Here is a 15,416-nt window from a genome sequence, read left to right on the forward strand (position 1 = left end):
TCTGCCTCCAGACCCGAGTACGACCGTCCACCATGTGCAGCAAGAACCGGCTCTCATCTGAGAAATGGACCTTCCTCCAAGAGGCAATGTTCCAGTGCAAACGGTCATTACACCAGGCCAGTCGGGCTGCCTTATGGGCTGGAGACAGTCTGGGTCGCTTGATTGGCCTCCTTGCCCGGTATCCTGCAGCTTTCAGACGATTCCGAACAGTCCTGTTCGAGATGGGTCTCCCTGGAAGCCACTCCTGTCTCAACCGAGAGCTCGAGTCGAAGGACCTGCGCCGTACAAGTCTCAGTAAAGCTCTGTCCTCCCGGACTGTGGTCTTCCTGGGTCTTCCTGGTCTAGGCAGGTCTTTAACTTCATTAGTGGCCCGGTATTTTTTCAAAAGTTTTGAAATTATGGAATGATGTCGTCCGATTTGAGTCCCGATTTGTCTTAGAGACATACCAGCATTCCTCATGCCGATTATTTGCCAACGAGTGGCCTCTGATAATTTCCTACGTGCCATGACATTGAAATGAATGAAAAACCGAATGCAATCGACAACCTGCGCTTGTAAACACCCCAGGGAAAAAGTGCATTTTTCGAAAGTTGAGGTTAAAGCAATGCACGTGCGCTGTGCAAGCTTCACGCGCGTCATATCAACCCATGAAAAGCTCATGCTGTATGTCAATACATCAAAATTGAATAATCAATCATCAAAATTACTTCGTTAAACTTTGTTAAGTTTTTATGTGTCTTTGAATTTGGTGTTGCTTAATTAATTTCCATATGTATATTTACATCATCAATTCCTTGATTACACAACTCAAAAATCAACCTTCTTTTATCTTCAGCAGACACAGTTGACAGTGCTGAGGAAAATGACGTCTGCTACAAATTCAGGGGAGGTAACTCTAATTGTACTATACTCAGTAGGCCAAGATGAGTTACCTCCCTTATACCATTACTTAGTTTTAAGTATCAGTGAATCAGTTGAGGTGTTAGGATAGCTCAAAGTAAGAAAAAAAATTCTCAATAATTATGAACCAGACTATATATCCATCGGAGTTTGAGTTGGAATTTCAGCAACTAATGCATGTTGATATGACTGATGAGAATGGCTAGTTAGGTTTCCTGACTTGGTTGACATGTGTCATTGTATCCCACCTTCACAGATCAATGTTCATGATATTGATAACTGGATTGTCTGGACCAGACTGATTCTTTACATATTGCTGACATATAGCTGAAATATATCAGCACACAAAGGTCTATTCCCTAAAAATGAATCTCTTAAACACTCTATCCTTTCAGCTAAACAAATAAAGCAGAGGTCTGTGACCATTATGACTAGAGACTATATCTCCAATACTGAAATGAAATTAAATTTTATAACACTGAGGAGGATATGATAAAACCATCTTTGCAATTAAGTAAGCAGGGCTTTATGTGACAAACAAATGTTTGTCCAGTAAGCTGAAATGTAGACAATGGACATAGAAAACAATTCACTGCACTGTGAGGGAGGCACAATTTTTAGTCACTGTACCGACAACATATCTAATGATCTAGACTTTGCTAAGTGTTTGGTTCTTTCTTTCAGAACAGTATGTGCATCATTTCATCCATCAATCCAATGATTCAGTGATTCATTCCAGGTTCTGATCCACAAAGGTCCTTGGAAGAATAGGCCTTTGGCCACCCATGTATGCCTTAAAAGTCAACTATGCTTGATGCAAGAGGCAACTAGTGGGATCAGGTTGTCAGGCTTGCTGACTTGGTTGACACGTCATCGGTTTCCAACTGTGCAGATCGATGCTCATGCTGTTGGTCACTGCAATGTCTGATCCAGATACGATTATTTACAGAACGCTGTGTTCTCATGATAAAGAAGTTGATATCCATAAAATCTTCATTCTTATGTATTTCACTTCTAAATGCCCTTCAAAGACTCGCTGCCATATGGCTGGAATATTGCTGAGTGCAGTGTACATCTACTTAACTCACTCACTCATTCCAGGTTCTAAAAACCATCAAAATATACACTTCTCCACACTGTTCCATCACAGGACCCTGTCTGCAAGGACCCCTAAAACTAATAATTGGGGGTCTGTGGGACCCCCATTTTGAGGATTCGAGGTAAAACCCTGAGTATGTATTCATGTTTATTCACAAGATTTGTTATGAAGTCTACATGTTAGATAAGCATCTCTGAAAGTCATCACTACACTTTACAATGTTGACAAGCATGATTTGTCTCTGATTTCCTGCTAATTGAGGCCAGCACTAACTGCCATGGACATTAGTGAGAGTGAGTGTTTCTCATTTGATCTACAGGTCATTATCTACTGACAGTTGTGCCCTTGTGGAGCCAAAATTAGCCTTATGTATCTGTAAATTCAGCGTTATACAAACGTTTTCACATACACCTGTAGGACTTTGAGAGTAGGCCTGCAAGGTTTTTGTTTCATTCATGGAAAATCGAATCTGACCGCTCAGATTTGGATTTTCAATAACCAATATCACCATATTGATTTGATATTTGAATATCCGTCTAAACTATTTCCACACAGGCAGAACAAAATAATGACTCCAACTTGAGCAGTTGACATTGCCATGTTGACAAAGGATTTCATGCTAAAAAGCTGACTCACTTGAACTTTGAGAGTTAAATGAATTTGATGTCCAAATATTGAAAATCAAATAAAATTGTGGTCTGGATGAATTATTGCAGCTCAATTTGAACAGTCAGAACATCTAAAGTTGTTTGTAATATCCATAATAAAACAGAGTGTTTTGTTCATTACATAGAGTAACATTTTTAACTAGATTCTTACACTGCTGACAGCTAAAAGTGTCCATTAGTTTTGTTCACCCTATCAATTAGACTGTCATTAAGGCCCCCAAATAAAGATGTCTTTTTAAACATATATATCCACAATACGAATGGAGCCCCAAAAATCCCAATCATTCACTTCAGAGCTGAAACAAACTCAACTTGAGGAGGAGTCTCATTCTGGTCTGATAGTCTACATTTTCATGTACATATATTCAAGTTCATAATGCTCTATCATAAATAATATAAAATAAATATTTTTCCAAAAACTCAATACAGCTTTAGATTTGTTTTAAAATTCTTTCTGAAAGTTAATTCTCGTACCTTTCAAGATATGACAGTAATGAGATTTCATCTCATCAATGGTTTTTCCAATATGTCATCTTCCCTTACTAGCAGACTGCTGACAATCCATATAACAGACAGTCATCAGTGCCTTAATTAGCAGTAAGATGCAGCATAGGCTGCCATGTTTCTCACAGGTACTGGCAAGGCGGTTACAGGGCTTGGTTTCAAACAGCCACACCAGACAGACATAAAGCTGTTTTCTGTTTGGCCTCCTGACATTTCCCACACAAAAACTTCTGGTACACCTACGAAACAGACAAAGAAATGACTGAGTGCCAGATGTGTAAGTGATGTGCATAGATAACTGGCTATGATCATTATATGCACATCAACGGTGCACTGTACTTAAAAACTACCTCCATCCTAATTGCCAAGATGAATGAATGCTATGAACAGCTGGTCTATCGCTTCTCCTTGCTCTGCTCATGAAGAATTAAACACATTTGCAATGATTACAAGTAACAGTATTCAAATAGTAGAACATCCATTTCTCTGTTCTCATGATTCTTAAAATCATTCTTACATTACTGATCATATCTTGTCAGCACAAGTGCGTCATTAAAATGCCATCACTGGCCACCCAAATATAATCCCTGTAAAATAATCTACCCTAAACTGTTTTAAAAAAAGAAGATTGTAAACACCATGTTCAGCCAGAAAATGCTTAATTTAAACAAAACATTTCTGTGGATTTTAAAAAACTGCAACAATTAACTAAAATTTCATATTTTTTTTTTATTTTTCAATAAGAATCTTGGCATACTGCTGTGTAGGAAAGATGTAGAAAATCTTGCCTGTGTAGGACTAGTTGGTCAAATTTTTTACCAGTCCTGCCCAAATCTAGCCAGTCCTTCAAGTATCAATAAAACACAAGGTCAAGACTTAAAACTGGCTTGTTTTATTTTATGCAATCATTTTAATATACACACACAGAGCTTGGACAGGTAAATCTCCCCTAGTGGAATCATCTGGTTACAACATAACAGAACTAGTCTTCAGACAAGTTATCAACATCTCCATCAAGATCTGGAAACTGAATGGACATGAGAACTGACTCGATTTTTTTTTCACCCTTTCTCCACAAAATTCACCTGTCTTTGACATTGGGACGGGCTGTCTTTCCTACACTGCATACTGGTAAGAAAATCAACAAAACAAGATAACACAATTGTCTAGTATTTTAAGAAGCTTTGACAACAAAAGAGTGCTAGTCTTATAGTCTGCAGCTACTAAACGATACTGAAGACAAGTACACATCTAAGGATAGTAAACCTCACTAACTTGTACCATAGGAGGGCTGGTTATAATTCTGAACATCTGTCAATGCTTCAATACTGCTTCAAAATAGAAGTGAATTATGCTTCAAGAAAATGTAAACATTTCTTTCTCATTCAAGCAAGACTAGCCATAAACCTAGAAACAGTGAAAAAACACTTCCTGTCTTAAAAAAAACAAATTCCTTTATGAGTTTTAGATCCCTTGAATTGAACCATAGTGTTAAACACTACAGAAAGTATGAGGCAATATTGTTGGCAGCAAGTATTCCCCTCTAACAACAACCATCTATGCTAGACAAAAGTTCTTCAACTTCCTGGATGGTACTTCTTCGAGGTTTCATTTCCTTTGTACATACACATCCTGATCCAATCTTCAGCCAACAGCAGAAGCTACAACTTTCAGGTGTATGCAATCCCTTCCACGAAGTCACTTCAAAGAGTAACACTTCATTTAAAATTGGATGCCTGGTAAAAAGAATCTTTTAAAAAGGATGCTTGATGTTAACATGTATTGATGGAAACAGAATGTGTTAAATTTTGTTGCAGGGAAGAAGTAGATACCTCTGGAGGACACAGCTGATTTTTTTCATAATGCCTAACTGACTTGAAATGAAGCTCTTAAGATGAAAGATATATTTGAATTTGTGACACAAGCAGTTGAGCTAATTAACCTTTTCAAGTAGAGGAAACATCTCTGGACAGGAGGTTGGCATGTTTGGTACACCTAATGTCATCATGGTAAGGGATATTAGGGGATTCAGAGGAAAGAGATCTGGGTCTTTTGTAGCGCTGAAACAATTGTTACTATCTCCTTCCATGGCATTATTTGTCTGAATTGAATTACAAATTTAAAATTTGACATGGACAATCCCCCTACACACTGAATAAGATTTTACGCCATTTTTAGCAGTATTCTAGCAATATCATGGTGGAGGACACAAGAAAGGCTTTTACATATTGGACCCCCATGAAGAATTGAATAGGGATGAAATGGTATACCACAGTATGGGTCAGTATTTTCATTATTCATACCGCCACATTAGTAACTCTTTAAAACCTTTTCTAAAATGTTTACAAGTTGAATCATTTTTGTCCAACTCTATGCATTTCTTTGGTGGACGTCAGTATTCTGCTTTATGATAACTCATATACTGAACAAAAATGGATGGAATTGTAGACTTTGTACCAGAACACATACCACACTGAGGAAAGAACATATCGTTTCACCCCTAGAATCAAACCACTATTTTCAGATTGAGGAACACTTTAAACACTATGCTACCACACACACCCTACACTTCATAAACACCCTCTGATATGTAATATGCTTTGCTTATATGTTTATTAGCTAGCAGCTCAAGCAGGCTTATTATTAAATGCAATGCTAAGAAACTTTAGAACTTAAGAAAACATGTTTTTATGACAAAATTCTGACTCTAAAAGAAAAATCCCTCCCTTCTCAATTCGCTAAAGAGGAAACAGTTGCTTTATTTACTCAAATTCAATAAATATCTTTTGAATCATTCCTTTTTGTGCAGTGAACTAAAATCCCCTTAATGTCTCAAGTGCTGAATTCTAATGTGTAAACAGATGTACTGTTTTCTAGAGTTCAGAATTTGCTGTGACCCATGCAGAGATTGTGGTGCTTAAAATCATCAGAGAACAATCCATTTAAAATCTCAACAGTGGCACTAACACAGTCCGTGAGACATGGTAACAGTGGCACCTGAAATCTGATTTCAATTGACTCTTGAAGGTTTCTTTGGAAAAGACACTCTTCAATAAGATAGTAGGATGAACCTGCCAGTAGAATGGGCAGACTCAAGTAGAAACCTAATAGTCATTGAGATGGGGTTCAATGTTCAAATGAGAGATAAAGACATACATATTTAATAATTTCATATCAAAATATATAGTGATGCCAGACAAAATGCCACCATACCAATGTTTACAACATGGATGTTGTGACAGTTTTGCCACAAAGGGTTTATGACTTCTGATATTCGACTGGAAGACTTTCACCTTCAACGTACTATTTTCTTCAGTGGTTGGCACTAAGAACTGACCAGACTGTGGAGCTAGAAGGAGTCAGGTTAGTTTAAGGCTGGTTCCAGCCATATGATTAAGAAGGTAGGGACACAAGAAACGTGTTTCACACTTTGTATCCATACAGGAATCAAACCCTGATCATCGGTCTAATGAATGGGGCAGCAATGATTTGGTTAGATTCAATACCTGTTTGAATTATTTACAGCCGAAACATAATTTTGACTCAAAATAAAGCAGTTTCAAACACTGCAGTAAGGTGAAACATGATTGGTTGATGCCGGTCTACTTATCCAATGAGAATCATTTTCAGTAGACATCACTAAGTTGACAATGGATTTCAGACTAAAAGTTCTGACTCTAAAAATTTAAAGAAATCTGATGTATGATGAATCAAATCGAAAATGATCAAATCAAAGGTCCAGTATTGAAAATCGAATCACAGTGTAGGTGATTCCTTGCACCCCTGCTAACGAGCGAATGCTTAAACCACCAGATTACCCTGACTCCCTTGTGGAGCTTGAAGTTACCAGATTACATTCCATGTACAGACCCAGTATAGGCTGTCTGTACAGGCCTCATGCTGGAACTCTCTATATGGCAACAGCTGCTGACTATTAACAAACAGATGACTCAAGCAGACAACATGTTTTCATTTTGAAAAGGAAATACAGCACACTTTTTACACAAATAGGTCTACCCATACAAATACTGAAATATTAGTAAATATATTTTTACTACAAAACCAATTATCAAGATTTCAGTGAGTGAGTGATTGAGTTGAGTTGTATTCCCCACTCAGCAATATTCCAGCCATATAGCAGCGGTCTGTGAATAATCGAGTCTGCACCAGACAATCCAGTGATCAACAGCATGAGCATCGATCTGCGCAACTGAGAATCGATGACATGTGTCAACCAAGTCAGCAAGCCAGACCACCCAATCCCGCTAGTCGCCTCTTACGACAAGCTCAGTCACCTTTTACAGCAGGTGTGGGTTGATGAAGGCCTATTCTACCCTGGACCTTCACAGGTCTATAGAGATTTCAAATTGCATATAAGGTAATTAGTTATCACACAATATTATTCATATATTTTCATTATGAATACTCAATAAATAAATTGATAAATAAATTCATCTTTTTCAAGCTTTAATCAAATTAAATCATCTTTAAAAATTATCTATAAAAATGGTATCACATATATCACTTGTGATACAAACACTTTACAGGATGCTGGTGACCCATGAAGACAGGTTATAATTGGTCTTCAGTAACGTATGCTTTTCATTTCGTAAGAGGTGACTAATGGGATCAGGTGGTAAAGTTCACTGATCTGGTTCACACATGTAGTTGTATCCGTATTGTATAGACTGATGCTCATTAAGTTGATTGTCTGGTCCAACTTGATTATTTTACCAGTGTCATACAGTTGAGCATTGCCGAATGCAGCATTAAACAACAAGTACGTGAAAGAAGAGATATTTAACTTGGAAGACCAGTACAGAAACGTCTGGAGCAAGTGAAGCATCTGACATAAGAACGCATAGAGTGGTCTAGTGATAAACAGAAGGTGACATGAAGTACTGTTGATTTATGGATAGATAATGGAGATTTTATCATATTTCTCAGAGAAATCTCCCTGCAACAAAGCAGATAATTTTGTGTTTCACATTGTAATCTTACTGCATAGATAAGGATCATATTGTGATAAAACAACGTATGTGTGTCCCTGGGCACTTATAAAGATGTTTAGTAGTGCCCTTAGGAATTGAAGTGTGCCAACAAGAATATAGATATTGATCCATTGCTTCTCTCTGTGACAATCAGAAGATGAGAAGCTACACGGAAACTGATTATTTCCAATGTTTTGTCCTGTTATACCCATATGAAAGTACATTCATCTTTGAATATATTAATAGGATAAACATTATTGTCAGACACATCGCATGAAACTGTGTCCTTAAGGCCGGGATGGAATATTGAAATCAGATTTAACTACAACATTAAAACACCTTAGGTGACCTTTCGAAGCAACCCATCATCATCATCATCATCATCATCATCATCATCATCACTACAGGACTAAACACCCCATGCATCATTTTAACCTACTCCATCATCATTGTCATCATAATCATCGTCATGATCAGACATCACCATCGTCATCATCATAGTCATCATTGTCGTCGTCATCATCATCATCATCATCATACATCGTCGTCATCATCAGTGTCATCATCATCATAATCAATGGTTATAACAAACAGGTGTCACATGTTAACCTGCTGATGATCAACAGAACTACAACAGTGACATCTGGATATCTGACACTGATAACTGGCTCTTATCAATGGTTGTTGCATAAACCATGCACACCTAGCTTATGTAACACTGTGATTATCTGGTCATTCTGTCTTTCCTGATAACAAGCTAACTGTGGAGCTGAATGTTGCAACAAGAGTATCAATGACATAATACTCTGCCTCATCCTGTATCACCATGTTAATTACCATCCAGCATGTCTAAATGGGTTCAAGATGCTCATCTCTGCCAGCAGACAAGTAGTGCCAGCCTGGTCAAATGTCAATAACAACAAAAACATATCCTCCTGGAGCTATTGCCTTGAAATTGGCCACTCTTGAAAGATGAATGATATTTTCATTGAATCTTCCGGTCAATGTGATTTTAATGCTCATGTATATAAATAGACTGAGGGAGAGTCTAGGCCTACTAATCGTGGAAGAATGTACCTGATATATATATGGATACACTTGACCTACATACATGGCTCTGGATCCTGAAACACTTATATACACTGTTCATCTACAATAGCTCTGTCACAGCACTATACACTGGGTGAACTTTCACAGGAAGCAAATCAAAAGAAAATATACACAAGACCTCCCCGAATCTGTTAGTTTTGATGGAGGTTCTTAATTTACGGGATTAGAAATTTATTTTTTCTGCTTGTAGAATGCCAGTGCCTGGAGCTCACCTGGTTAAATATTTCAGAAACTGCCAGCACCACACAACTACAATTGCAAATACTTTCAATGTTTTCACTATCACTACTTCTGAATCCAGTGTCCAGAGATTAATGTTGTTACCAGTTACAAGTGACATATTTCAATGCAGACAATACTATCTCCTGAACATAGTTTTTAGATGTTATTCCAGCAATATAAGGATGGCGGACATCAGGAATGGGCTTCACTCATTGTACCTACGTGGAAAATCAAACCTGTGTATTCGGCATAATGGGAGGACGCTTTAACAACTAGACTAACCCACTGCCTCAGACTTTAGCTCAGACTTGCAATGCTATGATCACACTGTAGAATGTCTGGAAAATTAATACATAAAAAATTCAATAAACACACATGAATAGTTATCAGAACCTATGTGCATGAAACTAAAGCTATATGCTTTGCATCATAGTGGATACAAAACAAAACATTTTTACTCCTCTTAAGTCTGATTTATATTTTGTTATGGTAAAACTTCAGACCTGTAATGTATAGACAGCACACCTGTGTTATATGGTTTGAACCGATGTGTGACATGTTGATGGGATTAGCGTTAAGCATTATTTAAATGTTTTAATGAGACTTTTGAAATTTGTGTATTTTTGTTTTTGATAACATCAGTTTACCAAGCCTATAATTTTCAAATAAATTTTATCTGTCATGCTTCAACATGAAATCTTACATAATCAAATCTCACCATGTCAAACTAATGACTGAAGGTATGAATGTCAAATTGTACAACCTTGGGGGCCTGATGATGTGGTCAGACAATCCACAGATATCTGTTTATTGGGACAAAATAAAGTTATTTAACACATTTTAACCAAACACTTGTCATGTGTAATAATTAAAATTTGAAAAGAAATTATTTTTATTTATTTTAAAATGTCCCAACATAACTGTTGCTGATAAATTACTGGCCAGTGTACAATGTATAAGGCATCAGTTATTAAGTGAACATATTTTGTAGTTCTGTTACAAACTGGTCATAATTCCATGTGTTTGTTAATATTCTGACAGAACCAGTTCTCCTATGTAAGATAGCTATGAACAGACATATGATGGGAAACTCCATCTGTTGCTTGTATAAGCTGTTAGAATACAGAATACCATAGGTATCAATACATCTAAATCAGATTCTGACATAGAGGCACTAGTTGTAGGAAAACAAAATACAAAAAACAAAAAACAAAACTTGTTACTTGGAACTTCCTGGCTGTTATGTTTTTGTACCAATGCATAATCTCTTTGCAAAATTTACAGGATAAAACAGATGGAAGATTCAAGTTATATAATAAATTATATGATTTTTTATTACAAAACCTCAAATATTCTTGTTCTAGACATACAAAACACAAAAAAGTTACAGACATCTCATTATTTCATATACTCATACTTATTACTGTCAGTCTGTCATGCAAGGGTAAATTATTTACATAGACTTGGATGGTCCTGAGCTATATCCCAGATAGCATTCATTGTTGGCCAAACATTTGCAGACATTGGCCCAACATTGGCCAACTATGAATATTATCTGCAATTTAGCACATAAGTAACGTTTGTTTGTTGTGTACCACAATAGTGACACACAATGTATTTCCTAGTGTTTTACGGTCAGTAGTTGATGAGGACCAGACAATCAACTGGTTGAGCCACAAACCATGGGTGTCAGGGCACCAAGACCCACAATCAACCAAGTACATCAGTCATAACAGCCCAGAATGTGGTATTGTTCATAGACAATTATATATGTTAACTTTCTGCATGTTGAGACATTTATTTATGTTAATCGTCTGCAAGTTGAGACAATTATATATGTTATCCTGCTGCATGTTTAGACAATGGAGACCAAAGGAACATAACAAACCATAAGAGAATTATAGATTTCCAAACACCAAAACCTCTTAACTGATTTCATTTCAAAAGTGACTTCAAATTTTCAGATTCATATAAAACGAGGCATATGTTGTTAGATCCAATGCAATGTTCAGTGCACTTCCATTTTTCAGCAACTTAACATGCTAAATAAGCCCCAAGTTCAGTGCCTGGGTGACTTCTTGACTTTGTCTAATGTGCAAGTGCTTGCACTCTTTAAAAACCCTGGATTCCTACTCTTCCACTTGTTGCCTGGTTGTCCTGTGTTCTGGTAGCATAAAGAGACTCCCATGTATCAGATCTACAAAGTTCATCAACCCACCAATACTCCCTACTGCTCAAGGCAATATCAGTTATCAGTAGTAACTTCATTGAATGTTTTCATGTTAACGAATGAACATAAGCCTTTTATCTGTGTGGCGGGCTTGAGGCATGTATCTTATCAAAGGTTATCTTCACCAGTGACCTTTGTGGAAAAGGAAGATACCGAATACGACACCTCTTTCTGAGGAACTTAATCTGCCCAATGATTGTAACATTAACTTACCTCACGGATTCCAGAGTCTCCTTTAAGAGTGATCTTCCGTTGATATCAATTATTTCGTCATTTATCTTAATTCGACCGTCAGCGTACGCCAAACTTCCAGCTTTAATTAATACAACTCGGAATGCAGAGGTCTGGGTGGAGCTGGCGTTAGGCGCCATAACACCATTGCTAGACCTATAACTTTCATTCCCACTATCGCTGGCAGTTCTTGGACGAGCAAAAACAATGGGTACACTGTCGATAACGATTCCCAATTCCTTGCCCCTTGGCTGGTAGAATTCTACACAGAAAATCTGATCCTTACGAGGGGGTTTCGTAGGAGGGGGTGATTTGGAGAGTTCTTTATTTCGGGATTCCGACATAAACGTCGCAATTCTTCTGTCCCTTGGTAAATCCATCTCATCATCTGTTTCCACCTGGGAGGTGGATGCGGCACGTGCAGGGAGGGTCCCTTTTCCAAAATCATACTGAGATTTACCACCCCGACGGTTCTTTAAACTGCCCCTTCTTCCGGTGGAATTTGGGGGAAAGATTCGACTGAAATATGACTTCAAGGTATCCATAGCTTTGCCGCTGACAAAAGTTATTTCATCCGACAACACTTTTCTGCGTCGCCGCTTTCCCCTAAATTGCGGCACCACATGCCAGGTTGGTCACACGAAACTTAATCCTACTTTTTTCCACTTGCGTCAGAATGCCACACACAAGAAGCCGTTTGGCCTATTTAACACAAGGCATTACCTGGTTCCTCAAAGAATACCGGTTTCATGACATTAGCCGCGACCGACTAAACATTTCTGGGAAAGACTCCTTTGGCGACATGTTCCATTCATTTTACGTTTCAACAATCCTATCCACGCAACAAGTTAAGTGCGTTCCCGTCAAATCGAGTTCACCAGTAATTACTTCGCAGCCAGAATAAATCCACACACCACCAGCACCGATAGCAACCCAGGAAACGATAGCGATTGCCCTCGTCACTTGGGTTCAATTATCATCACACAGTTTACTCACATCGCTCCTCTCTTTATGACATGGAAGTGCACATGTTGCAACTGTCCGACTGGTGTCGTCTGCCGCGTTGAATTGTCATAGTCGGAGCGAGCCCACTGTGATATTAATCCATAGCAGACGGGGACAGTGACAGGCGATGGATCTTTCCTTCGTGTGACAGAAAATTCAAAACAGCTTTCCTCCTCAAGTATTCTGTTACAGGTATGTACTATCGATCTTCACGAGCTCATTACCCGTCTGCTTGGTGAAGGCGTCCGTTGCCCCCACGTGCTACTGTTGATGTACTTCGCTGGCAGTAGCAGACGAATTATTCTCCTAAACAGTCACATGGCCAGGTTGCCTGAAGTCGACAGTTGTACACACATAAATTAGGTCACATGCCTCAGTGGCCCGTGAGAAAAACGACGGGTGATTGTTATATATACATTCTGAGGTCACAACAGCTGATGTAGATTCATAAGTCCTTTATCGAGCAGTTTCCACGCGTATGTGATACTAAACCATCCAGCCGCTAACATCCTATGCAGTTCTGCCAAGAGTGCTCTGATTGGATAATTACTTCCTGGTCTGGCCAATCAAAATGGGTATTTTGTTTCTCACCCCAAGCGCTGGACATATGGAATCAATGTGTCCCCAGAAAACTTCAATTCGGAGCAGAGTTGAGAAAATGGCGGTATGTGAAGTTTTTATGCAGAAATTTAAGATAAGAAGTATATGCGGTGTACTCTGTGCTGAGCTGCAGCAGAATTGGACTCGAAAGAAAGGTTGGATGCTGGAAAATGTCAGCTCTTGCATCTCAAACGCGAGTGAAAGCGATATTCTTGAAACGGGATCTTCTGCCATCAGGAGACAAATACTCAACAGCCCAGCTGTTGGAGGAAGGCTTTACAGATCATTGGGCATCGGCCCGTTGTGGAAAGGCTCGCGTGTACAGCTTAGTGTGGGGCCCCTGTCGCGTGGGACATGGGTCTTCCACCAGCACTTACTATAATGTCATACATATGTATATTACTGTAAGGATCATTTATAAGTTAGATATAGACAGGAACAGAAAGTGTTTGGAAAACATCATCTTTTTTATACGTACACAACGTTCCAGAGTTTCTTCTGAAGGGACAAGAAGTAGCCATGACACTTGTGACTTCACCTGACGAGAGGGCAAAGTGTAGCACCAAAACTTTGTGATTTCATGTGATGATAGGGTCAGAGGTAGCCCCGAATCGATGTCGTTTTTCCTGTTGAAAGAGCAAGATGTTGCCCTGATATGTCGAAAAGTCATCTGATGACTGGGCAAGAAGTAGACCAGAAACTGGAACACACTGACTTTACGTATTCAGCTTTGAGAGGTGGTTAGTAAATGGCGTCTCGGCCAAACAAACAAGTGACTGATATTAAAAACAACATTTCACATCATTGCTGCACGACAACTCGCTTTCTTCTAAGTCGTCATGTCTCAAAATCCGATCCAACTGGTCGCCTCTTACGGCCAAAGTATCGTGTGTGCGTGCGTGCGTGCGTGTTTGGTAAGAACGATTACGAATGGGCATATGTAGCTGAGTGAAAGTGTTGGTTTCTGTTTGTTCCTGCCCAATACTGGACACAGAGCCACACTAGGAAACTCTCAGATGAATGTTGCAGATATTCGTGATGGTTACTACTGGAAAATCCTTGAACGCGGATCTGGACATTACAGGAAGCGAGCTTGGTGGTGCGGCTATCCCGCATATGGAGTTACGTCATTCGTAGCGTTAATATCGCTTTTGGTAACAAACCAAAAGGACAATAACCAGGGCGAATCTGGGTCATCTTCATATTGTGTGTGCGTGTGCGTGTGCGTGTGCGTGTGCTTGTGTGTAATTTCAGTTTCGGCTGACGGAGATCTGTTGGTTCTCTTCCCCTCATGTTAACCTACTACCAGAGACATCAGCTTGACAAGAAGTACCTTCGGTGGTAACGAGCAATTATTACATGAATAGAAGGAGAAATCATGTGGTCTATCCGACACAAAAAATACAAACCATTCCTTCCACCAAGAAGGGTGTGAAATACCGAAACACAAGGTCTCGCATTTCCCCGCCGTAATAAAGGCGGCGTAAAACTAAACTCATTCACCCGTTTCTAAAGTCGACTCCAGCATCCGTTCTTATCCCTACCCTGCGAAGTGATTCGCAGGACGGAAACATTTAGAGATTTGAACACGTGTGTCGGCGAAACAAGACCCGTTCATGACAAATGCAGTATCCGTTGTTCTGTATATTTTAATCCAAATTTGAAAATGATTGCCGTGTACTGTCTTTTTTCCCCATCGGGGTCGGGAACGTGCCTGATGAGGCCCAGAGATTCGGGCCAGTCGAGAAACCGACCCCCGACACATGAATGACTTTTGATCAGATACTGTGAAAACACACAGTAAGTGCACTCAAGACTGAAACAATAGCTTGGAGACGGTTATCAGGCTTCTGTT

General features: G+C 39.0%; 1 protein-coding gene across 1 annotated transcript in view; it reads right to left on the minus strand.

Annotated features, from left to right (window-relative positions):
• Positions 1-13,401, minus strand: part of LOC137278300 (inaD-like protein) — a 96,406-nt gene extending 83,005 nt beyond the window's left edge. Inside the window, exon 1 of the mRNA XM_067810549.1 lies at positions 11,939-13,401. Within this exon, the coding sequence (XP_067666650.1) occupies positions 11,939-12,501 (563 nt within the window). The 5' untranslated portion in view covers positions 12,502-13,401. The remainder of the gene's footprint in view (positions 1-11,938) is intronic.
• Between the last annotated feature and the right edge of the window lie 2,015 nt (positions 13,402-15,416).

This window comes from Haliotis asinina, chromosome 3, assembly GCF_037392515.1.
Source record: "Haliotis asinina isolate JCU_RB_2024 chromosome 3, JCU_Hal_asi_v2, whole genome shotgun sequence".
Lineage (NCBI taxonomy): Eukaryota > Metazoa > Mollusca > Gastropoda > Lepetellida > Haliotidae > Haliotis > Haliotis asinina.